This window comes from Amblyomma americanum, chromosome 3, assembly GCF_052857255.1.
Source record: "Amblyomma americanum isolate KBUSLIRL-KWMA chromosome 3, ASM5285725v1, whole genome shotgun sequence".
NCBI classification, from domain to species: domain Eukaryota; kingdom Metazoa; phylum Arthropoda; class Arachnida; order Ixodida; family Ixodidae; genus Amblyomma; species Amblyomma americanum.
In genome coordinates this window covers 220,287,233-220,313,141 of record NC_135499.1, presented here as the reverse complement: position 1 = coordinate 220,313,141, position 25,909 = coordinate 220,287,233, and the positions used below count along the sequence as shown (strand labels likewise).

Below are 25,909 nucleotides of genomic sequence, written 5' to 3'. Positions count from 1 at the left end.
GCCTATTACCAGCAGAGTACGTACACCTCGAAGGAATGCCGCCGAACCCATTTGTTTCCGTTGTTCCGTCTGCGAGGGCAGCATGACTTGGGTTGCTAGAAAATACTAGCAATAACTCGTGCTGAAAATGTCGCAGGGGAGAAATTTTTATTTCGTTCAACTCTCAAAACAATTACAAATCTAGAGCAAATAAAATTTTGCTTGTTTGTGAAAAGTGTTGAAGCAGTCAGGTATGTAAAGTGCTAAGTGCCATTTGTTGCACTTCTGACAGCTTTCGCTGTTTTTACTCTGGGGTGCGCGAACTATACATTTGTGTAATGGTTTCTGCTATGGCGTCGTTCAGAGATAGCAAACAAAATGGTGCCATTGACAAGCCTCTAAACATATTTGGGATGCAGCTGTAGCTGGTTTTTGTTTGTTTTTGTTGTAAGCAGCCTAATACATCTCAGCAAATAATATTTCTTCGTGAAGTTTGGCTTTCCAAGCCGGTGCTCAAGTTATGTCTAATGTACCAGGCTCGGAGTCCGTGTCCTTATCCTCACCTTGCAGATCGAGTAACATCTACTGGTTTCAATATCATCTGAAAGTTTAGGGTTCTTGTAGCCTGCATCAAAAGCTGCCAAAACGCTGCCCATGAATTTCAGCGCCTATGAGACTTCAGCTTCTCCATGACACCATGGTCAAGTTGAAGAGAAGTGGCCGGCTGTATGCAGTAAAAGCTTGTCCGGATAATTCGAGCTGCCTTCTTGGTCCCAGCCAGTACCCATGCTAGTCTATAGCATCGGATGCTCGCTATTTCGGATGCTACAGGTCTCTCACCAGTTAGTTCGAACAGGCTCCTGTAGGGAGCCCGCTGCCTGGTATGACTGCCATGGCAAGAGATCATCAAAATAGACCTACTCAAAATTTGAGTTCCAAGTTGCGGAGCTGCTTATGCGCCTCTGACTTGTGCGTGACAGCAGGCATGGCAAAAGACATATGGCTCTGTCTCCGAGCAGTCAGATCATTTAGTTTTGGTTTCACTTTTCTGACGCAGATTGGCATCTTGCAAGTTTTCTTTTTTTTTTCTCTCTCTCTCTCTGCACTTTGGCTCTGCTGAGCTGTTTCCTCTGCTTCCACCTGCGTGTTTCGTTTTTACAGCGTGCTGGAACTACGTGCTCGCTCTTGTCATGTGTTGTTTGCGGTTTGGGCAGTGATGCTTCTGCAAATTGCAGCTGAAATTAACAAACTCGAAAAGTGATCAGTCGGGGACAAATAGAAATTACAGGCGATAAAACAGCACCGTTGTGTGTGGGCCGGCTGACTAGCAGCAAACAGAACAGCCAACGGTTTGGTAGTTTCGGATTCCAGCGCTGGAGGTTACTGGAAATACACGTCGACACAGCCACATCAATATTCCCAATCCTGCCTTGTGCGCACCCACATGCATGATGGTGGTTTGGCGCCGCAGGGAGCATTAAATATGCGATTAAAAGTTTGTTTTTATTTAAACCTGGGCAAAAAATTATGCAGGGGCACAAGTTACACAAGTAAAAACTGTAAACCATGTGACCAGTCACGTGCAGAAGCGTTTTCATGTGTTTTTGCATCCCTTTTTGCCATTTCTGCATTTCACTTCGCCGAGGTGACATTCACTAGCAGTGGCTTGTGTAGTTTGTGTCTCTGCCCGATGGACGCCAGGATGTCTCTGCAACCTCGGCAACAATACAGCGCGGCTTTTGAAGCGACAAACAGTCCTGTATGTACGCCGAAGCTGAAAACGTCTCCACAGGGTGGAAGTTTGAAGTTTGGAGAAAACAAAGAAGCAAGATCTTTGTGTGCGCTGCTGCTACACACCATTCTTTTCGCGGGCCGAACTCTGGACGATACCCTGCTGTTGAGGAGGCGGTCCAAAATTGGGTTTACGACCAAAGAAGTAGGAGGCTTAGTGTTTGCTACAGCAGCATTGAAGGAGATGCGCATATGTGCACTTAGTTAAAGGTGTCAAAGAAATCTTATACACAGGGTCGATTTATCAGCAATATACAGTAATTAGGGGTGTGCGAATATTGAAATTTTCGAATACGAATATGAAGAAAAAATATCTTCGAATATCGAATATCTCGTCAGCACAAAAAATAAATTCAGAAAAGATAAACAAGCAAACATTGTTGCTCATATTTTTTTCAAAATAGTGTAGGGCCTTTGCAACTGAAATAAACAAAACTAGACTGCCTGAGCACCATATAAAAACAAACATGATGTGCGCAGAAATGTATACTTACTTAATTGAACAGCATAACAGTATCCAACCTGTAATGTGGTCAGGCAAAATGAAATCCATAACATGACAAGACTGGAAACAAAAATAACATGATGGCTAGTAAAACCTCGTTAATTAGGAGTTAAAGAACAGACAGAAATGCCCGGGTTATTCGAAGGTCGATTTATGAAATGCCCCACGGCCCCGAAAAAAAAAAACTACCGACAATGCGGTAGTCTTATGAGGCGGCTCTATCGTGCAAACACCTGTAAGCCCGTGACGAGTCGCCCGTTTTAGTGTACTGGAAGAACAACACAAATGCAAGCAAAGGGCCGGGGAACACATACTGGCGTCGGAATGGCGAGACTGCCTCTAAAAAGGAAAAAAAAATGACCAGCGACGCGTCAGTCAGGGTCTGAAAGCGGCATGGTGCTGAGATTGGACTACTGGCGAATGCACGGGCCGACAGTTATCATTGCCACGGGCGAATGGCGAAGCTCAGAAACCAAAACTACGCGGCCAGGTTATTTTTTTTACCTAGTGACAGGGGCCCTCCGAACGTTGTCACGCCTGCCGTTACGCCCACTTAAGACGTGCATGGGTTACAGTGCACCATGCAATAGGCGAGATTTTTACATTATCGCTTGCCCTGTTGTGACCTCGACTCGCCCCATCGGGAGCCTCACGCTAAATTCCGCAAGTAGGCTTTCCCGCTTAGCGTAGTTGACCAAAATAAGATGGCGGTGGTCACGCTCAGAGAGTTAAGGTGACAGAACGAATGTCATGGGTGTGGGCATTAATTAAATAATATATTACAGAAGGATAAAAATTAAATACGCTTTCACGTTGCAATTGTTAGAAGCGGGTCGTCCCCCATCTTGTTCGCAGCACGTGTGATATGTGGGAAAGCCCACTTGCGGAATTGTGCACAAGGTCAAGCCTAGCGGCATCAGAATGCGATCGGTCCACGCGATAAACGCCGGAGAAGAGAGAGAACAGGGCCTTTATATTGTTTTCCTGGAACTTTAAACTCTATATTCAGATAATTTGCCCAGACATTGCGCTTTTGCCACAAACAAATTTACGAAAGCCGGCGAGGTATACGATAGCTGCCTAGCATTCGGGAATTTTTGAATATTCGGAAATTCACGAATATCATTTCTCGAATACGAATATGAGCCGAATATGCAACATATTCGATTCGTATTCGAAATTTCGAATATTCGCACACCCCTGGCCTTTCAAGGCAGGGTGCCACTATAGAAAGAAGTCGTATGAGGAGATGAAGTGGAGGCAGATACAAGATGTGCTGTTCTTGTTTGTTTTTTTATAGCAAAGCTTGTAATTCCTCCTTTTCATCTTTTTTTTTTTTTTCAGTGGGTAGCGATTGGGTTTCATAGGTGAAAAGGAGGCATGACCTCCCTTGACATCATCATAACCAAAATTCTGCTGCTGCATTTGGTAAAATACCTTCGTAGTATGTGGCAAAGACTAAAATCATTGTCATCTTTACAAATCAAGCTCACTACGGGCCTCCGAGACTTGAGTTTCGCAATCAGAACTGAAATTCGACCATTCCACATGCTTGTCTAACTCACCATTGCTGATTTAAAATGACAGCATAAGAACCAACGAAAGTGCTCAGTGCCTTTGAGGAGCATGCAGCAGACCGGACACCATGATTGCTGACTGGTGGACTATGTCCGGTCAAAGTTTCATTTTCTATGTTGCCTCCTTGCATTCGAAAAAAAAAAACTGAAACCAAAGATATGGTGTCATAAGAGCAAATTAGATGGTGCAGCATGACCAGGAGTGCCGACTTGGATTTTTGGCTGCAGGTTCAAAATGTCGGTTATATACTGCCAGTGGCGCAGTAGCGAAAGAGTTAAAAACTGACCACTCATCTGTGGAGTGCAAATGAGAACTTGTTCACAAACAACCTTGGCTGCTAGAAGCTACAGAGTCGCAAATTCCTATGCCAATGACTACTACGGCTGAACTTGCGGTGTATAAATGATGTGCTTATCACATCTAAGCTTTGCACTTGCTGTTTTCGCTTTCTTGTCATTTGCAAGTAATTTCAAATAATTCCAATAACTTCTGTGATCTGACAACTTTGAATAACCACTGCTCTACTGTATGTCTATAGAACACAAGGGAGGTGCACTTCTGTAAAGCTTTTTTGTTCCCAGCTCTTACCTGAACCCTGGTCCAAATTCCTGACCTGCATGGCAGTTTTCACTCATAGCTGCTTTAGCCGTGTAGCGCTTTTTTTACGTACTGCATTCGTGGAGAAATTTCTGGTTCATTTCAGGCACTTGGATGCCTTACCCTATATACTCGTGTATAAGCCGTACCTATGTACCGTATTTATTCGCGTAATAAACCCACTTTTCTTCCAGAAAAGTCTACGTCAGTTTGGGGGGAGAGTTCATTACGCAGTAAAAAAGTTTTAAGATTTTTTTGGAAGGGTCGATATTTCATATCATACCTTCGTCCGTCCGTCCTTCCGTCATCAACAAACAGTCGCGGTCAGACGGTTTGTGTTCGTGTGGCTGCTGTTAAGCATCTTTCACTTTGATGTGATCCCGGCAATTTTGAGTTAGCCGGCAGCACCAGCCATTCGCATCGAGATAACGCGAACATGCAGAACAGCGGCCCTGAAGGTGAGGCGCGCGTTTTATACCCGAGGTTAAAAAAACACAGGACGGTGACGAGTGCCTAATGCAAATGACTATGCCTTAGCTTGCAGCATACACCGTCTTGGCGCTCTGCCAAGCTCGCCCAGCGGCGCCCCACCCCTTTCCCTCCTGCCACCCCTCTTGCAGGACCTCTCCTCAAAAAATAAACAAGGCAGCAGGAAGTGTCTTGGCACAGCGCGCTCCGCACCTCCCCACGCCCCCTTCCTTCTGGCAGGAGCTCTCCTGAAAAGATAAACAAGTGATGTTATCGGAGGCCGGGAGCATCTTGGCGCGCTGCCAAGGTCTGCGTTGCAGAAACTGAGGAACCAGCTACAAAAAGCTAAAGGCTGAAGAAAAAAAAGTAAATTCTGATCGATAAAATTGGGGGCCGGGTTCATTACGTGAGTGGGTCCATTACACGAGTAAATATGGTACTTTCCGGGGAAGTCGATGCAATGTGATACTGTTTGAAATACAGTTGCTCCATACTTACCATGGCATTGTGTGACAGGTGCGACACTTTACACAGCAGGCACGAAATGAGTCTGGAGGTAAAACTGCCAGCAAGACTTATTGATTCTCCAAAGCATAGTGAAAGTTTGGCAGTACTAGGGACAGTGTGGCAATAGTTTAATGCACTTTCTTCGAAACCTTGAAAACCTTGGAATCGTAATTATGAGTCACACTGATTCACACTTGCATTTTGGTTGCCGTGCACTGGCTCGCTTCATCTGGTCCTTGTACGTGGGAAACTCCTGAAGTGTCGCACATAACGCCTCTCTCCAAGCCTGAGGAGTCTGCGTGTCGGCTGTGCCTTGCGGGAAGGAAGGAACCTTGCTAGGTCTTGACCCTTTGCTGTCGGCTAACCACCATTACTGCAGTACACAGCACTTATTTTCAAAGAAACCTATTCGAATGGCGCTGGGTAGGAAAAAGGAAGGGGGGGGGGGGGGGGAAGGGGGGGGGGGTGGTTTGCTGCATGATTAGCCCTAACAAAATTGCAGCACTGAGTTACATCTTTGGTTACAGGCGCGAAAACAGACACAACACAAGGCAGAAAGACAGGACGGAGTGCCACTCACAACTGATTTATTTGAAGGCAACATGGACATATATATACCATCTTACACGCAAGGAATGCTATCATCTTCAATGTTGATATGATAGCGAACGAGTGAAAAATTTGTTCTCAGCCTTATACAAAGATATGGACGTGTCGCTGATGCACATGCTTCCTTTCTTTGCAATAAAAAAAGCTTTGATTAATTCTCTGGCTTTTGTATCTTTGCTTTTTGATAGAATTCGTGCACCGGAATGTGTTGTGCCTGTTTTCACGCCTGTAACCAAAGATGTGCAGTTACCAACTTGCCCAGCAAGACGTTCTTTTAAGCACTGAGTTAATGATGTCTGGGTGTTGGCTGCCATGTGGCCCTCTGCCCAACAGCCCCCCAATTTCACTGCAGAGGCATGTGGAGTAGCGAAGTAATACCTCGGAACGCACAACCGCACTACTTGATCTGTTAATTTTCTTTTCTGTTGAGTAACTCTTCTTGATAGCCAGCTAGTTGTGGCGTATATATTGAAATATACTGATCCCTTTTGGTTAAGACTGAATTTCAAAAATGAATTTGGCATACTTTCATTGTTTTTTTCTCCCTTAGTTTAAACCGAAAAGTTCCAACTCCTATTTATAGCGTTCTGGTTTAAACTGCTGTGCTCTTTTGTGGTGCTGGTGCTGAAGTGCTCACTGGCTTTCTAAGCATACATTGGTGCAGCCAGGCGCACAGCAGTGTACTGAGCAACCCACCTCTGCTGGTACTCCTGTCAAGGGCACACAGCATATTGGCGCTCTGCCAAGCTTGCCCAGCATGCTGTCTCCCCCCTCCTCAACCGCAGGAGCTCTCATCAAAGGATCAACACGTCACGATTTTATCACAGCATCTTATTGCACTTCCGCTGCAGACGGCGTGAAACTGAGGAATGTGCTAAGAAATGCTAACACGTAAAGAAAAAAAAATCCTCGACGACAAAAGTGGGGTGTGGGTTTATTAATGCAAGTAAGTACAATAGGTTCATCTCCACAAACGAGAACGGCCTTTCAAACATGCGTTTCAGCAATTTGCTGAACTGACATGCTTCTTCTCTATCTTGGCATTTTTCACAATAGTCACACCTTTTCTTGGCCTTTTTGCTTGTTTGTTGTGGAGTTTGATGGCACATGTGTGTAAAGTGAATTATCCTTGGTATATCTAAGGGGTATCGTACAATTGCTTTGCTGCTGTTGGTTTTGAGCATCACTGTGTTGTGATGTGCAGAAAATTTTTCTAGCCTGTAAGTAAAAGAAATTTATGAAAAAATTTGTTCGAGTTAGCTTTTGCTATGAGCAACTGCAATGAAGAACAAAGACCGGTTCCGTGAGACACTAGTGCTCTTAAAAAGTATGCGTGCAAAGGGGGGTAGACTCTGCTGCTGTGGATAGAGAGTACCTGCTTGTGTCATTCCATGGCGCTGCCAAAAAAGAGCTCCTAGATATGTACACAGTCTCGCTGTGCGCCATCATCGTGGCTGCGCTTAAAATTCTCAATTTTTTAAATAATAAAGCTCCTATTTGAATAGACTTGCTTTAGAGGGCTTCGTTTTTCACCAAACCCAAATTTTTCGTTTTTCAGTGAGCAAGACTTTCTAGAGTATGCTACAGTTTCCATGCATTTTCTTGAAATTGCGCAACTGGCTCCTTGAGATTTATATACATGATGTCCTACAGCAAGCGCCCAGTGGCAGTCCTTTTTTTTTTAATTATGCCTCTCTTCACAAGTTCTAGCTTGTATCTTGCAAGGACTAGTGCATTCCATAATGAGTGTGTGCTTTTAACTGGCTTTGGTTTAGTGGCTGGAGCAAGCTGTTTGTATGTTGCTTGTTGAATCAAGGCACTAGCTTACTTCTCGTAGAAGTGAACGAGCACTTGCTTGGTGCAAATGGTGGACTAACCTTGGCTTGGTGTGTGGCACCTTTGGGCAGTCAGTGTTTTCCGGACCATTATTGCATCTCATTGAGGAGGCCCTGTAGTGCACTCTTGTCAGTAGTACATGAAGCATTTTAAGTTGAACGAACTATCCTCGCTGAATGTACAAACATTGCGGCTGATTTCATAAGAGCACAGTGTGACAAATTTCTACTTGTGTGGCGGCGAAGTTGCACACCGTGCCAAGACATGCGTTCGGCAGAAGTTGCGCACGCCTGTGCTGCCACCAGTGGGTTGCATGCCTGAGCCTCAAGGTGCCACCCACCCAGCCACTCTGCCTGCCTGCCCCACTGCACTGACTGGCGCCCTCTCTCGGGGTCTTGCTTTCCTCCTCTCTGCTGGCCCCCCATTTCTGGCTTGGTGGTGGTGCACAGCTGACCGCGCAGGGCCAACTGCAGCAGATCCAAGTCACAGCCCCCCAGCAGCAGCAGCAGGCAGGCCGTCCCCAGCAGCCAACGGCAGCTGCCACCCCAACATCGTGGTCAGGGACCACCCAGGTGGTGATGACTTCCTCGGGGGAGGCAGCTACCATCACCACAGCTGCACAGCCACAGGCCACCGTCCAGAGTGCTGCCAGCACTCAGGCACAGCAGCAGCAGCAACAGGCCCAGCAGAATGCAGCCATGGCTGCGCAGGTGCAGGTGCGCCACACGCCTTGACACCTTCCTTCCTCACCCTTTTGCACCCACTGCTCTCGCTGTCTCTTCCCTGGTGGCTGCACCCCTTTCCATGGCTTCACTTGCCACGGCAAAGCCTAACTCATGGCAGAAACTGTTCACACGGACAAGCTGTGTGCGCTGTTTGTTGTGTGCTTCCCTTCTGGGCTGCCGCCATTGCAAGCTTGGTGCATTGCTTTTCTCCACATCCCAAAATGGTGGGATTTTTGCGTGCCTTGTATTGGCACTTGTGTGGAGAGCAGTGGTGGCTGCTACTGCTGCATTGCTCCCCTCTCGTCATCCACGATGTGCCCGCGTAATTTGCATCGGAGGGGCTGCTGAGAGGCAGTCTTTCGTCATGCATGAGGTCACTGTGGGCTTAGGAAGGCCATAGTTCACTGGGAAAGCTGAAGTAAGAACTGCATCAATTTTGTTGCGCCTGGTACAGCTCTTGTGGTATAGCACCAACGCAATTCTGTCAAACATGGTACATGTGGCTACCATCTTCTGGTAAAGTTGTCATTTGGCTCGTGCTGTGTAATGTGCAAGCTGCCAGCTACATCTTTACTCATCCTGGACCATTGTCTGTAGACTGAGGTTTAAAAGGCCTGCTGAGACAATCCTTGCACGTTGAAATCATTGTTTATTAACACCATTGTCTGCAGTTGTCTGCGTCAGCTAGCGCAAATACATACTGTGCTTTATGTAAGGTAAACATGTAAAATATTGCCTAGCATATTGTTTCTTGCATTATGGCAGAATGAAGATGCTCATATTAAGTAAGACCTAGTTTAGTTTATTTTAACACAATTTTTTTGGCAGGGTCTTCTAATGATCTGCATAATTTAAATTTTGTAAGATGTGATGCTAGCCCCACATAATGCTGGTCCGGTGATGCATATTCGCTCAAGATAATTTTTTTTCTCTTATTTTAAAGCAACTCTTGTTGCACCAAAGCAGAATCAAGATCAGGGAAGTGATGGAACTAGCACTAATACTGTCGTGCTCCTTTCACTTCCTTTTCATTGTACCTCTTGAGCACTGAAGCTCTCTCAGGGATTCTCTCAGGGATGCAGAAGTTTTTGTACCTGTAAATGCACTGCGTGATAGAATCACTTTCAATTTAGCTGTTCAAAAAACAGTGGAAGCTGCTGAAAGTTGTGACACAAATAAGTAGTGTTTCAGAATGTGGGAACTAGTGGGTACCTGTGACTCCTCACTTCCTTTCCATCCCACTGCCTACCCCACAGGTAACCATGGCTTTTGGCCCGCGGAGGTGGTAGTAGCCCCTACTGCCATTTCAATTGCATTGTCAATTCATTTGCACAGGCTTCTTTTTTGGCTGTGTTTCTTGTGCTACTGTGCCACTACAAGAGCCTCCCAGTCATACATTAGTGTTTGGTTCGTGTAGCAGACTTTGCATTGCAGAATAAAGCTAGATAGAAGGATTAAGCTCTCGTAATATGTGATCAGTACACTTAGAATTATGGCACTTGACTCAAAACTGTTTGTCTAGAAACTTTTCTCCGTTTTTGCAGCCTCGAGTTAACGGGGGGGGGGTACTATAGGACAGGGTTAACTGGAGAGATATGGGAGAACCCTTTGCCCTGAAATGGGCGTAGTCAGGCTGGTGATGACAGTAACGGTGACCGTAGTACAATGTGTATGTAGTTTGCTTTAGCTTCCCGAGCTGTTTGACTGAATGCCAAATACTAGCTGTATCACATGTGCCATAAGTAACGTTTATGTGGCATAAATTGTTTCCAGGTTAGGCCGGGATCATGGGGTGTTCATTCACAGGTTCATGGTCTTGTGAAGTCTTGTGAAGTTAGTTGCATATGTAATTGTTTTTCTCCATTCAGTAATCACCTGCTGTAGCATGGCTGTAACCTGTACATTCGTGCCCTGGGAAAAAATTGCCATGCCCGAGTACTTGTACATATAAAACTGCATGAAGCCGGCATCTTGATAAAATTAGACTTGGGACAGACTTTGCAGTAGTGAGGTGGCAGGAAAACTAGGTGTTGTAAAGTGGCCGTGAATTATTTGAAAGTACTGACGAACACTCCTCTAATGTCGACTGTTGGTGTTAATGATAAGATTTTTTTCAGTATTTATAAGACGTATAGCAACAATGGAACAAATCACTGTGAAGTGACCAGAGTGCGCTGGTCATGTTTGTTATGCACAGGATGCCATAGCGCATCAGCATACCGCCAAATTTGTGTCCACAAATAACTTGCTGTGGCATTGTTTGACCTGAGTAGGAAATTTCTCGACTGAGCACATTGAAGGGTTCTAGTGTGGCCCTTGACTTTACGCAACGGAAAATTCCAAATTCCTTGGATGCAGAATAAAGAATCCGCGAAATTCCGTGCGAAGCATAAGATGCATGAAAGAAACATGCTAGATTATTTTTTGAGCACATGCCTTGCATTCTGTGACCATCTTCTAAAAATGAAGGTGGCTGCTGTAACTCAGCATCAAGTAATGTTTCGGGTTGTCTTCACTCGAAGAATGATGCTTCTCCATAACGACTGCAATGGAAGAGTGTGTTGGGGGTTGCTTCATCCATTTCAGCCGAGATAGGTGGGACATTGATACCTTCACCTTGTTCATTTTGCTTAGAAAGAAACTGTGTGAGGTCTCTGTCACTGGATTTCAGCTCTCAAGCATTTTTCAGGTACACTTGCCACTCGGCAGCTAGACTGGCAATTCTTGACTAAGTCCAGGCTTGCTTGCAAACTCCAGCCATTTTCCTGGCTGAAGCCTGACATGCAGCGGATCCTCGAACAGGCCCGAACAGTTTGGGATTTCGTAATTATCGTAGTAATATTTCTTTTAAAATTTTCCTGGGGTCTCAAACTCTCCCTTGTGTTGTATTTGTTAAATAAGGAAGCTGTCATTTTTTTCATCCTTCTGTCGTTCCTACTATGTCCGTTAACAACAGTTGTATCAAAACATATGAACTTGACTGGCAACACAAAATTCCACGTAATAGGCTCAAATCTGCGTTTTTTTCGCGGTATCGCGGAAAACTAGGGGGCCGTAGCCTGTAGTAACTGGAAGGGAAGAAGGTTTACAAAAACATGGCCAGTACACCGTTCATGTTCCCGTGTGCTGGCTGGAAGAGTGCCAATGTGTGTCAGGTGGTACTACTTGATGGCATGGTCAGGGAAGGTAGAAAAGAGGCAAGATACAGTTGAACCCCGCAATAACGAAATTGCCGAGGGCGAGATAATTTTTCGTTTTCGTGAGAATTTCGTTATCGCGAAAACGGGACTGTACAGATGAATAAGTACGAACCTGAGCCAGTGGAAGCAAAATTTTACTTGAAAAAATCTGTGATCGTCGTTTGCCTTTTCTTGCTTTGCAGCAGCATCAAAATCCTGCTCTCGCAACTTAGCAAGCTTTCCATCACAACATCGTCTAGAGCGCCGATGAACGAACGTATGGTGTCGAGAGCATCGAGCACATCCCGCGGACATGCCTCCTTTTTCTCGAGCTGATCGTCGCCGCCTTCGTCATTGCTCTCCTTGGTCATTGCTCTCCTTGGTCATGCCACACACATTCTTGATGATGGCGTCATCTGTCAATTCCTCATGGACAATTACATCTTCATCCACAAAGAGGAAGTTGTCCAATGCCTCCGGCACAGTCTCGTCGACACCGCGCAGCTCCTGCCATGCGCTGACCAGTGCGGCCTCTTCTTCTGGCAGCTGCGGCGAGCTGCTCAGTAGCGAACCCCGCATGCTGGAACGAGTTCTGAATAATGGTTGCTCTTGTTGCTATCCACGCCGCGGCCATCATTTCCAGGGCCATAAACAAATGCACTTCTAACGGGCGCTTCATCTCAATGTTCAATAGTAGCCGTTGAAGAAGTCTCCCTCGGTATGTACACTTCACACTACGTATCACACGTTGGTCTAAGGGCTGAATCACGGAGGTACAGTTCGGGGGGGGGGGGGGGAAATATCAGGCGGACTTTTGTCAGAGTCGTGTCGTCAACATGATGCGCACTGCAGTTATCTAAGAGCAGGCACACAAACCTTCCTGCTTTTCGCATGCCACCATCGAATGCATCCAGCCAACTCCCAAAGATGGCGCGGGTCATCCATGATTTATGGTTGGCTGTGTAATGCATGGGCAGCCTGCGATTGCCCTTAAAGCAACGAGGCTTTTTGCTTCGGCCGATGACGAGGAGTGGACTCTTATCAGAGCCGTCCATGTTGGAGCACAGCAAAATCGTAACGCGTTTCTTGCTGTGCTTTTCGCCATGGCATCGTTGTCCTTACAGCTCCAGTGTCTTTGATGGCAGCATCTGGTAGAACACGCCAGTTTCGTTGGTGTTGTAAATGTCGCAGGGCTTGTAAGCAGCTTCGATGTCTTCGTACGTTTTTCGCATCCAAGTTGATGCTGATTCTGTGTCGACGCTTGCTGATTCACCCGAGAGTAGGTACTTTGGCAACAATGTTATGCCGTGCCTTAAAACGGCTCAGCCAATCGGCACTTGCCTTAAAAATGTCGTGCCCTAGTTGGCACGCCAAGCCGAGGGCTTTTTGCTGCACTAAGATTCCGGACAGCGGCACCTTGTTTGCTCTCTGTTCCAAGAACCAGGCATACAGAGCCTTGTCGACATCTCCAAAAGTCGGTGTTGTCACAGTCTTGTGCTGCGCACGTGCTCCATTGTCCGGAGCAGCTAAGAAGCTGCCTTTGCACTTCAATATCGTCGACAGTGAGCTGCACGGAATTCCAAACTCTTGCGCAATATCCATTTTCTTCCTTCCGTTAGCATCTTGAGCGATGAGTTCCGCCTTTTCCTGAAGCGTCAGAAACTTCCATTTTTTGGTCGCAGGAGGCATCTTCTCAGCACGTCGACACGCCAGACAGAAAGAAAACAATGGATGTGTGGCCTGCTGGGCCGCAACCAACAAACATCCGCGATGACGATACGGCTGTGCCCGTTTGAACCGATTTGCAACAAATCGGAGCCCGCCAAAAATGGTTTTTTTTTTTTTTCAAACGACAGGTGCGCAGTCATCATCATCAGCAACTTGTAAACAAACATAGCCGCGTCCGTAAATGTGCTTGCTGGCAGCGTGGAAGCACCGAAGATGTTAAAAGCGGTGTACTAACACGCGTTCTAGCGCTTTATTTTCCTGTTATGGCTTACGACTGAAGAAAACGTGTGGACTGCTACTTCAGATACCTTCGTTGTTGTGAGACGGAAGTTGGAAAGCGTTTCGTTGTTGACAAATGAAATGCATTGAATCTTATAAACGTCGGCCGAGGCCACGAAAATATTTCGTTCGGTCGAGAAATTTGTATTTGCGGTTTTCGTTATGGCGGGTTTCAACTGTATTGTCCTGGTATGATGTGCCCATGCTTTGAACATGCTGCGTTATCGTATATGACCCATAGTCTCAGTCATCATTGGGACATGTTTTTCATTGGCTGCTGTGCTAGTGTTAAGTGCATAGTGACATAGGAAGTGATGCAAGAAAATACAGCTGTGCCCACTTATAACAGCCTCATTTATAACGAATGCTCGCTTAGTGTGAGCGAAGTTAGTGTGACCATTATGGTACTTGTTAAGGCTGTGGTGCTGCCTCAGTACGAATCTCCGCTGACAAACATGCAAGCATGATGAACTTGCTTGTGTTTGGCTTACTGCCTGGTCACAGCCTTTTATTTTGGAGGTACGTGAGCACCGTAACCTCAACGGCTTTCACTTTCTGTGTGGAGGACATGAAAATGACACAAGGTACACGAAACTGCAAGATGAAAAGAAAGTCGGCCATGTGTGCTTAATGTGCCATCCTAACATGCTCATGCTTTGAGACACTGCAGAGAGGCTTTCCATTATGCAAAAGTGGACTTGTAGCACACAAGAAAAGAGCGTGGCGCTCAAGGGTAGACACTGCCAGTTGCCCATCTCGGCTTCAAACTTGCACTTCTTTCTATGGGTCATAACAGGCAACCATATTGCATGCCTTACTCGAGCAGTGAGAAGAGACACATCTGGCACTTTGCACGAGTGCAATCCTCTTTCACGCTAATGTTTGCTGGAGTGCCAATTTCCAGTTGCTTCAAGCCCAGTCTAGTAAAGATGGGCTTACTAGTAGACGAAATCACACTCCGTGAAATGACACATAGTATGTATACTGTTGGCTTGGATTTGTGGAAGGTTCCCGTTCATTTAGGTAAGTTAGATGAACAGGCTTGAAAGTGAGAGTCCTTCGTGGGATTGTTCTCACAATCAGCCTTCCTTCTTTTTTTCCTTTAGGCACTTTTTTTCTGTGCAGTGGTAAAGGTGTGGCAAAGAAGCTGTTTCTGTAATAAAAAATAAAATCGCTGATGGCCTAGCTCTGTTAGGCTAGGCTATACGTAGCGAAAGCGCGGCGACTTCTGCATCGGAAGAGTGCATTCGCTAGATGCACCTTTATTCATAGTTAAAGGGGCTGCGAAACACCGCTTGAACGGATGCCGATTACAGTTCATATGGATTCTTTATGTCACACAGATGTTGACTCAAAAAGAATTACGAGAATCGATGCATAGGAACGGGAGTTATTCAATGAAGAAATTTCAAAATACAAGCAAACAAAATGCTGCCATCAACTCGATTTTCGTGCAGCTTCCCACTCCCATTTCACTCTCCCAATGACGACACTCAGAGCGACCAATCAGAACAGCCTATCTGAGCAAGTGGCGGAAGTTTGCACTCCATGATTGCCTGTTCTATGTAACTCGTTCATGCCAAGGCTGGCAGCGCCGTTTGCATGGTTGCAACAACCATGTGAACGCCCAGCTGACCCAGCGATGCTTCACCGTCACGTCGACGGCGCAGAAGGGAGCACTGATCAGTGACGTTCTCTTACTTGTGGATCCGAACTCGAGCGCAAGATACTGCAACGGTGTGACAGCCTGCACAAAATATCAGACACATTTAGCATAGCGTGTACCGCTACTGCTTACCGCCAACCATCTCTCTTCGCTCCTAACACGCCGGTTGGTCACGGCGAGCAAGGACCGCGCACTGTTGACGGGAACGTGGCAGCATCTGGCGCCGCCGCCTGGTGATCCTCCACAAGCTGACTATGCACACTGCCTGCTAAATGTGAAACGAACGCATCCTTCCTTGGAACCGAAACGAACGCTTATAGAGCGCAATGGCTCGACCGGACCGATTCCGCAAAGCCGCTCTCGGATACATAGAGAGTAGCCATAAATGATGAGTGCTAGGTCGTAGGATGTTTTAGAGAGAGGCACAAAGTCCTTCGATGCTAAAAGTAGCCAGAGCCTCTGGTGGTGTATTTTTGTTTACTTTATTTAGTTATTTTATCTAGGGCAAACAAGTTGGTTTTGTTAATGTAATATAAAACACAAAAACTTGACAAAACGTATCTCTAGTTATTAACACAATTTGCAATATATTTACTCTTTGTCCAATCATCAAGCTCGCACTAAGTGATGTCACATCCGCTGCTAAAAACCGCCACTGTATGTTGACACCGTCAGCACCACGAATTTGTTTTTGCGAGCTAATTAAAATTTTAAAAACTGCAGTATACGCGGTACAACCGATGCTGATAGCATCACTATAACTCATTCTATGCAACCAACAGGCAAAACAATGCACTGAAAATGTGTTTCGGGGCCCCTTTAAGGCTTGAGCCGTCGTGGCGGAGTGGTAGCATCTCAGCCTCAAACGCCAAAGGCCCTGGTTCTATTCCAAGCCTTGGCGCAGGTTTTTTTTTTTTTTTTCCATGACTGTGCCAGGGGCCTTCAGTGGCTTCCATAGATGCTGCCACCGAATATGTTGGCATATGTGCCAACCCTCCCGATTCACCCTGGAGACTCCCGATTTTTTACTGAACTTTCAGATTGTACGACCACGTCCTTATATCTCCCGAAAAGCTGTCTCTGCCCGCACAAGAATGGTTTTTGGGAAACTGGCGCCACAGTATCAGCAACCGCTCCGTAATCGCCAGCATCATGCACCATCTACGGTGCACTAGCATCATTGGCTAAGCAGCCAATCAAAGCCAAATCAAGCAAAGCCAGAGTTAAATTAAATCAAGCAAAGCCAGAGTTAAATTTAATTAGTTTAAGCCAGAGTTAAATTTCATGCATGATTTTGCGTTGCGTTTGCTGTTTGACACTATCAAAGCTCAAGAAAAGATACCGTATTTACTCGCATAATTTTCGCAGCCCCAACTTTTTACCCGGATTTGAAAAAAAATTTTACTCTCATATTTAGCGCACTGTTGCGCCAGACCACCAACACGTATGTGGTTGCGCGCAAGGCAGGTTTGGGAAGATTGGTGCGGCCACGTTGCCTAGTGTGGTTGCGAAAGGTGCAACCGACGAGGGCACGAATTGTGTGCCGTTTAGCCGGCTCTCTCGCGTTGGCGGTCGCTTTCCCAGGCGTTCGTTTGCGTGCACGCCCGAACCCGATACTACAGAGCAGTTTTCTGCTCGGTTTTCCGCTAGTGAGCTGGGTTGCTCGCGAGGGTGCCGTTTTATTGCGCCCGCTACTTCCTTTGCCTCCCACTGCTATATTCGCGATTGTATTGTTGCTGGCAACTACGCAGCGTGGGATGTGGGGAGCTATGCATGTTATATTTGGAGCCATCTTTTTTTTTTTCTTTCTTTTTTGTCAGCGAGGGATGCTAGGTGGGGGCCAGGTCTACATAATATGTTGCGCGTTATGGCCATTGTAGCGTTCTTTAGATCGTGTTCAGAAAATTTAGGCTTAATTTAAAGAAAATAAGTGCGCATATTATGTGAGTACAGTATTTGCACAAGTTTTTGCAATCTTATACATCTGAATTTGACATCAAAAAAAGGTGAACATCCCCCCCCCTCCCGCTTTCTTTGGCGCAAATAAAAAATCTTCCGCTCGCCAGGTTGGCAGGTATGCGTTGGTTAGAGGTTAAGCGCAGGCTCTGTTAAGACGCGTTTATACTCCGGCGTAGCGTGCATGCGCGCGCTGCACGACGACGTCACGTCGGCCAAAGCGAGACCCTCTATACTCCAACTGCGCTTGACCGCCGACGCGTTCGGCGGCATCGGCTCACTCTGACTGCACTGACGGAGATATGAAGCATCTCTATTTCGCACTGAGTGCGCCAGCCGCCGCTGGCCCGGCCAGACCGGTTCGGCTCCGCGGCGAGGTGCGCGTTGTGACATCATGTGCCTCCTCGGAGCACCGCCACTGCGAAATCGCAAGTTCGCGGCCAGTAAAACTTTCATTTTAAATGTGGCAGGGCTGTTTTTTCCTGCTGTGGTTCGTAAGTAATGTAGTTGAGAAGTGCCTGCTGAAGAACTTTGTTCTTGCTCGTATGCATTTTGAGATAATGCGCCTCAGTCATTCTTGGCAGCGGCAAGGTTACTCTATGAAAGCAGTAGATAGTCCTTTGGCAGAGAAGCTGTTATATGGTGTTTCTTGTGTCTAAAGCTCACTGCCTTTTCTAACTTTGCTCTTGTTGGTTGGGGTCAGGTCAGTGGCGGTGACCGCGGTCAGAACTGACTAATGGTGTCTTCGGCTGACGGCACTCGTGGAGTTTTCCACGTACTCGTGCAGTGCCCCACGTTTGGCTGGATGCCACTCTTGCAGTGCCTTACGTTCGGCTGGGACGAGCACGACACGAGTGCGCGCCACCGTGGAGACCGACGGTGGTGCGCGGTGCAATCCCGTCGTGCAGCTCGCGCTAGCAGACGTCGCGGGCGGACGATGCTGTTGGCGCAGACAATATCACTACACAGTGGCCGATAGGAAGCATCGACGAAGTGGAAAAAACACGAAGCGTCACAAGTGGGCATATTTTAAAGAAATGTTGAATGTTGTAGCGGCTGCGATGCATTTATTCGCGCTGCAATCATGCAGCCACTGGCCGGTGAGCGCTGTGCCTTGACCGTTTGAAAAAATTAAAGGTTCGTCAATATTTTTAGTGCGGTGAACGGCAAATGCGGTTCATCTGGCACGCATGCACTTTATGACATCATACTTTTTGTCAGCGTGAGCATAGGTTAAAAGATATATCAATACAGTGACAATGTGGGGAGCTGAGATTGGATTGAGAATCGTCGGCAGATATTTCCGGAAGTCACTATAGCTGCTTTAAAGCGTATGCGTCAAAACCAGCAAGCATAACGCCGTGGTGTGTCTGACAAACCTGCACAAGCACAGTCGCAGTATTTCATGAGCATGGTCGTGGTTCCCGCATTGCCCACCGTTGCTATGAACGCCGGTCCTGCGCGCCGTTACTGAAGAGGTTGTTGCTAACTGTACAAATTGCTGACTGCAGTCGGCGTCGGCCGCTCGTAAAAATGGCCTCTGAGATCTGTTAAAACAGATGCTTGGGCGAGTTGGTAACTCATTATAACCAGAACAGCGCGCACTAAGACACAGACACGAAGGGAGACACGACACACGCGAGCGCTGACCGAGACGGTGTTCACTGGGGCCTTGCAACGCAGTAGCGCATCAACTCCTTCAGACACGCACCTATCTGATTCTGCCGCCGGTGCCAACCTGGACACCTGCCTCACCAGGCTCAGAAGTTCTGCGGGCGACCTTTTGGGTTCCGTGGCGTACTTCGGCCCCTGGGAGAGAACACGACGCACTTCCGTAGGCAGTGACACGTTCCCTGCGGTGTGGATGACATTCTCTGTCGTGTGCTTCTTTCTGGCCGGTGATGCGCGTAGCTGGAAAAGGGTTTGGTGCCACTGGAAGTCAGCCGTTGCGTTCGCTAAATCCGAAAGCTCTTTCCATTTCTTCTTTCTATGTGGTGGGGCTTCGGTTCTTTGCAGCAGAAGAAAAAGACTGCGCCTGTAAAACCGGGCTTGTCTATTCCATTCAGCCTTCAGGATGTGGCAAATTCTTGAGCAATGGCCTTGCGAAGGCAGGAATCCTCCAAACGTTGGAACACGTTTTTCTTTGACGAGAAAAGCCAATGATCGTGCGTTGCATACAGCGACAGCAATGTAGGCGACGAGAGTACATGGATGGATGGACAGACAATGAATAGTGCCCGATGTACTCGGTCAGCGCTCGTGTGTGTCGTGTCTCCCTTCGTGTCCGTGTCTTAGTGCGCGCTGTTCTGGTTACTCTGAGATCTGTGAGAGTCTCAGAGGCCACGGTGAACAGAGGGCAGAAAGAGCAACGGCGCTCTGTGAATGTTTCGCACGTTCGGCTGAGGTGCAAGTGGACGTGCCACTCGTGTAGTATTTGACGTCACTTCCTAAGCACCGGCACGCAGGCAGTGCGGCTCAGCCGAATACACCATAAAACTCCTGCATCTGGAGTCTCTTTATTTTATTTTTTTTGCCAGTGCTTAAGCGTAACCAAGTGTGCAGATGTAAAAAAAAAATTTCTGCCATGCAGCTACCCCTCTCTCCTTCATTATCCATAGAATAGAAAGCGAAGATCATGCCACACATAAGGAATGTGCTGCCATGGCCATTGATGCTCCCACACATAATTTTGATTGTCACGCTGCACTCATGACTGGCACAAGTGCAGCTAGAAGTGTGCTAGCAAGGGTGATGGGAATAGAAAGGCTTTTTCTTTGGAGTGGGATGTCTATTGTCATTCTTGGCGCACAGCCAGATGTGAAACAAAAAAAAATTAAGGCTTCTGGCTGGATCATTTTTTCGATCGGCTTCTGATGAATGCTGACTGTCTGGATTTAGAAAAGAAAATATGTGCTGGATGCATAAAGGAACCGAACTCTTCAACTGAAGATTTCATTTTTTTTTCTTTTTAATGTGGCCAAGTAGTTGGGCCCCTTGCAGCTGGTTCTGTGTTTTTTCATTGACATTAATAGATTGTCTTCCAAAGCCATTGGATTGACTCCCACGGAAAGAAGGACCAAAATACCAAAGCCATCAAATTGGCGGCCTGTTACTTTTAGGAGTTATTGTAGCTGTCCCACAATGACGTGCTGTGATGGACTGTTAAAAAGCTGTTTGACACTCTTCCATTAGATGGGAGCACAAGTTCCAGGTAGCTGGTGAGTTGCCACAGGTGTTCACTATTTACACTGTTTTCTATCTTCACATTTAATGTCCTTCGAACGTAATCAACCTAGACTTGTTTCATGTTCAGGTTTATGGCGTGTGTATTAACTGGAAGCAAAACTGCTGAATGCAGCAGTGTTACTTCACACACCTCGGCGTAAACAGTGTTTTCTGGTGACATGGAAGACATTATGGGATACTGAACTTTGCCTTTTTTTTGTACATTGAGAGCCCCCTTCGCAAGTTGCCTTGGCTCCTTGAAGTATCTGAAGTTTATTGGTGCGTGACCTTTGACCTTGGGGTGCAGGCACAGGCGTTGGCCGTCCAACTGCCCTCTGGCCAAGTGGTTCAGGGCCCAGTTGGGCAGCTGCTGGCTGGAGGTGCAACCTGGTGGCCTATGGGGGCTGCTGCCATCAACGTCTCGGGGTTGGCTGGTCTTAGATCACCAAACATCATCCAGGTACAGTGTATGCACCTATTTGTTTGAGGTTTCCCCTGAAAAGAGCAGAAGCTGATCTTTGGTTCAGTACTTGCCTGCAGGAGCACCAATACAAAATTTTGGTGTGGAGGTATGTGTGTGATGCATATTTGTTGCTTTTTATACCAATACTTTCTACCTGTGAATCTATGCTAGATACTACATGGAGTTTAATCTGACCTTAAAGATTGTGTGAACAACCAGGTGCAACTGTTTGGAACATTGACATCAATGTGACGAAACGAGGCTGCTTGATGTGCAGGATGTCGTAGCGTGTGGGCTGTCATGACGCGGTGCTGAGGGCTGGTGACATAGGGTATTGCTACTGCTGCTTTGTCCCCGATTTCCAGACTGTTATTGAGGCTGGAATTTGAAGTTTGAAGTTCGGTTTCCTTGTCGGTGATTGTATATTTAACTGTGCTGTGCCAGAATATGTTATCATGAGCACGGCCTGGTTGTAAATTTTTCTTCTTTTCTTTTTGTGTCTGGTGTTATGTTGCTGCCTTGTTCCAAATATCTCGTTTTTGTAATGGCCATATGATACTGCCTCGTGGGTGCTGTACGGACTTGTAATAAATCAATTCACTACTCATCAAGGCCTAGCAAACAGGAGTCAAGTTTTGTGTTGGTGCATTTTGACCAAAGAACCTGCACCCATCCTTATTGTGTCCAACTATTGTTGTGTTGAACTCGCTTTATGCTGAACATGGCCATAATGGGTCCTCGTCTGTAATAAGCAGTAAAGGTAGTCCTTCAGAAATCCTTGTATAAAAGGTAAGGAGCATATTATGCATATATTGAACCCACATGCACTCTCAGTGTGTCAAATGAACCAGTTTGCTGCTTTACTCAAGCATCCTGGATTGGGCTCTCATGACCATTTTTTGCTAGGGGAAGCCTGCTTCAGACGATCAGAGCTGCATTGTCTGTGTTTTCAGATGGATTTATCTGGAACCCCTGTCACCCAAAGGCTTTACAGAGGGTTGTGGGTGGCTAAAAATTGAACAGCAGAGTGTGCACCAGATCTAAACGTGGAAAGTGGGAGTTGGAGCACGGATCACTGGAATGCAAACTGCAAAGCCAGCTGTTTCTGTTTGTTGAGTTTCTTTGTGCTGTGCAGTGCTGGTTTCAGGTGATGTTGCGGTCAGCCAGCTGTGCTGGTTATTGCAAGTATGCATTTAGCTGCATCTGTTGCATTTTACTAGATCCAAAAGTGAACCAGTTTATTTGGTGGGGTTTCAGTGTGGTTTAGGTATGGAAATGTGTGTTAACTGCTGGCCTCGCAAACAAGAGTTCAGAATGTTTGCTGGTTTGCTGTCAGGAGAAGAGGAGAATAAATGCAGCCTTGTCTGTATAGCTGTGAGTGTCTCTGACTGTGTGCGTGCAGGTGCAGAGCCTTCCTGGCATCCAGATGCAAGCGGCGGGGCCAGCGGGGGGTGCGGGCCAGCCTCACATACTGGGAGGCGGGGCACTACAGGCACTGGGCATCACTCCGCAGGGCAACGTGATTGCCTCCCCAATTCAAGGGGCTCCCCTCAGCCCCCTGCAGACTGTGCAAGCTGCCCTTGCAAATGGCCAGCTTTTGGGTTAGTCTCTTTTGCTGCTGCGCTCTGTGCACTTCATTCTCTCTGTTGGACGGGGATAATCTGGGAGTTTCTTCCATTTTTCTTATTGATATCCATTGCTTTTATCCATTGGTGAATGACTGCACTAAACAACATGTATACTGCTGCCTTTATAGTTACTAGTTACTGTTAATCTGTTTTATGTTTGTTTTTTCTTGAAGACTGCACATGAATTCTTTGGGACATGGAAATCAAACAAAAAAGTTTTTTAAGTAAACACAGGGAAATGCATCGGTTTTGACTGATACTTGAGCATGGTGTTCATGAAAGTGCATAAATTGACATATTCATTGCTAAGGCCCCCCAGTTTCCTGTGGTGGAAACTTTTAAATTCCGCAGAGCGAGAACAAAGAGTCTGCAATACTCCGTGACAAGCCTCCTGCCTGCTAACACATGCGGCCTTTGGCACATAAGCGGCCACGGACATGGCCTTAATGGCCGAAGGTTGTTGAGAAGTTGGCTTTTCCTCACAGCTCACAAGTCATGGGTGTGCTCACTGTCCGATTCTTGTAGAGCAGCAGGAGCAAAAATACAAATTCGCGCTATACTCGTAGTTTAGTTCCAGATACAATCGAGCCCGCTTATAATGAACATGAGCGTCACGCGGCATCCGTTCGTTATATCCCAAAGTTCATAGAAAGTGGACCACAGCTTTAAAGACGGTGGCTTGTCAAAACGCAATTTTTTCTTTGCAGAAAAGTTCGTGATGGACGTCTGTTTTTGCAGTGCAGATCCGATGAGGGAGGTTTCCAGTTTATTTAAAACAGGAGCGTGCTCTTCACCGAGGCCCTTGGCATAGACAACTTGTCTGAGGCTCTCTATGTAGACCATTGCTACAGGCGCGCTTATGGGGGCTGGCTACGAAGTTTCATCCTCATCTGATTCCTCCGCGTCACTCTCGTCTCGCACTTTAGAAACGATGCCCTCGTCCATGCACGGTTCCGCGGTGCCAGCGTCGTCATTGACAGAAATAAATAATTCCAACCAATGTCATGACCCCCCGATTTCGGAGTCGATGACGCACTGCCACAAATCGCTGCCAGGCTGATAGTCTTCTGAAGCATCAGGCTGGGCATCAGACACTGTGTCGACTAAGCCGACCTTAAGGAAGCAGTTCTGCATGGAAGTGGCTGCCACCTCTGCTCAGGCCGCTTTCATCATCTCTACCGGTGAATACAATGGAAATGGTCACAGTGTTCCAGTCCGCCATCCCGAATTGCAACCAGCGCCCGAGATTTGAACGAAGCCAACGAAACGTCTGCACTGCAACAAGAGCGACAAAAGCGCACAACAGTGTAGACCTGCAACGTGCACAAGTGGCAATCAAGCTAAAGATATACTGATGCACAGCGCCAGTGGAGAGAGCAATGAGGGGCGTCCGTGAGCATCAGTGCAGCCATCTCTTGGCTCCCACGGAAGGCTTACTTCACGGAGCATGGCCTCCGAGATCAGCTCAAGTGGTGGAGCAGTAGCTCGCAGAGGCCACGCACGGATTTGCAAGAGAGAGAGGAAATGGGAGTGGAGTTGCGAAGAGGGGCGGGAGGGCGCTCTTGGAAGGCGCGTCGCCGTGGAAAGGGTAGCTCGCTTGAGAACGGCACGAAACGGGACGGGCAGTTCGCCTGCGATAAGGCTCTGGAAAACATACTGCGCGTCGGGTGCACAAAGGGGTCGGAGGCAGGTTATCTCGCATCGTGGCGCCGGGTTTACGCCGTCCGTTCGCTGTAACTGATCAGCAGGGCTTAATGACGTTCGTTATACTTGTGATTTTGTACCATTGAAATAATGTATATTTTGACAGTCGCGCAGGTCTCGTTCGTTATAATAAGCGAAAGTTCGTCTTAAGTGGGGCCGTTATATGTGGGCTCGACTGTATAACACGAGGTGTTTTCTGAAGCAAATGATCAAAGAAAAAAAGCTCTATTTATATTCTTGCAAATACAGTAATATATTGACAGGCATCATTTCTTTGACTCATCCCATAGACACATGGGGACAAGTTGCTGCCATAACTGCAGCACTTGTTGCACTATCTCGCTTGAGCAGATGAGGGAGCAAGCTTATTAGGGCACCAAAACTTATTCATTACCAGATTTTATGTTTCACGAAAAATTATACAATTAGATTAATCACATTCCCATGTTTCTAGTATTCCTACTGACATCCACAAACACATTATCATAAAAAAAAGTGTTACTGTTTGCACACAATTACACGAAAAATGTTAAATTCTATGGTTTTTGCGGATCGCGAGGAATGAGTGGCCTTAGTCATTGTTATTCATCTGCAGAAATCTGTACTTGAATCGGCCTTCTGTGCTTCATTGTTTGTACAGGGTGTATTCTCATAGTTTTGTTTGGTTGATATGGAATATTGGAGCTATAAGCATTGAAGAAAGGCTGCACAGTGGTGAATATGTGTCCCAAGAATGCATCTGTCCTCTGGTCATTAAAGTTTGTGCACTTTGAGGTCAAGTGCCTTGCACAGTGAGGTACTCTTGTGTATTGAAACCAATTTCTTTATTCAGTTACTGGTTAGTTTTCATAACCTTTGTGAAAAGGATGAGCTAAAGGCACTAGGAGAAATGTCTGAATTCTAGAGGTTGAAATATCGACCGGCCATCAAATGTAATTTTTTTAATAGGTGAAAAACTGGGCAGTGATCTGCTTTTGAGAGTAGAAAAAACAGTAGCAATGAAAATTTTTTTGCGGTTCTGTCAAATGCTCTGATGTGTACACACTATTGAGGATGTTCAAAGCTGAACTGCTTCAAATGGTAATGGTCTCCACAACCTCTTTCACTGTGAGACATGGTATTGGAGGAGCCTCTTCACAAGTGGCATCACATTTAAGGGGGCTTCACTGCACATTCAGCTCATGATGAGTGTACATACAGTCTTGGCACATTGGAAGAACAGACCACATGAATTGAAGCGAAGGAAATGCATATTGGTGTCGCAGTGGCAAGACAGCTTTGAAAAAAGAAAAGAAAAACTGGCAAGTCAATTGAAGTCTAAGTAGTGTGCATCAGAGCTTGGCTGGTGGCGAAGCACGGGCTAGTGGCGAAGCTTCAAAAATGAAACTTGTCCATACTATGATTCTTTGGCACATAATGATGCGGATCTGTCGATTGTCGCTACACCTGCTCTTGCTTACATGTTAGAGATGCGTGGGGAACAATG

General features: G+C 46.6%; 1 protein-coding gene across 3 annotated transcripts in view; it reads left to right on the top strand.

Annotated features, from left to right (window-relative positions):
* The window catches only part of LOC144126129 (transcription factor Sp1-like), a 60,931-nt gene that overhangs the window by 18,848 nt on the left and 16,174 nt on the right, over positions 1–25,909 (top strand). For 2 of the 3 annotated variants that reach the window (XM_077660092.1, XM_077660093.1), the window contains exons 5-7: positions 8,320–8,586; positions 20,936–21,088; positions 22,494–22,692. In XM_077660092.1, coding sequence (XP_077516218.1) covers positions 8,320–8,586; positions 20,936–21,088; positions 22,494–22,692 — 619 coding nt within the window. The remainder of the gene's footprint in view (positions 1–8,319; positions 8,587–20,935; positions 21,089–22,493; positions 22,693–25,909) is intronic. The other variant, XM_077660095.1, reaches the window with a different exon arrangement.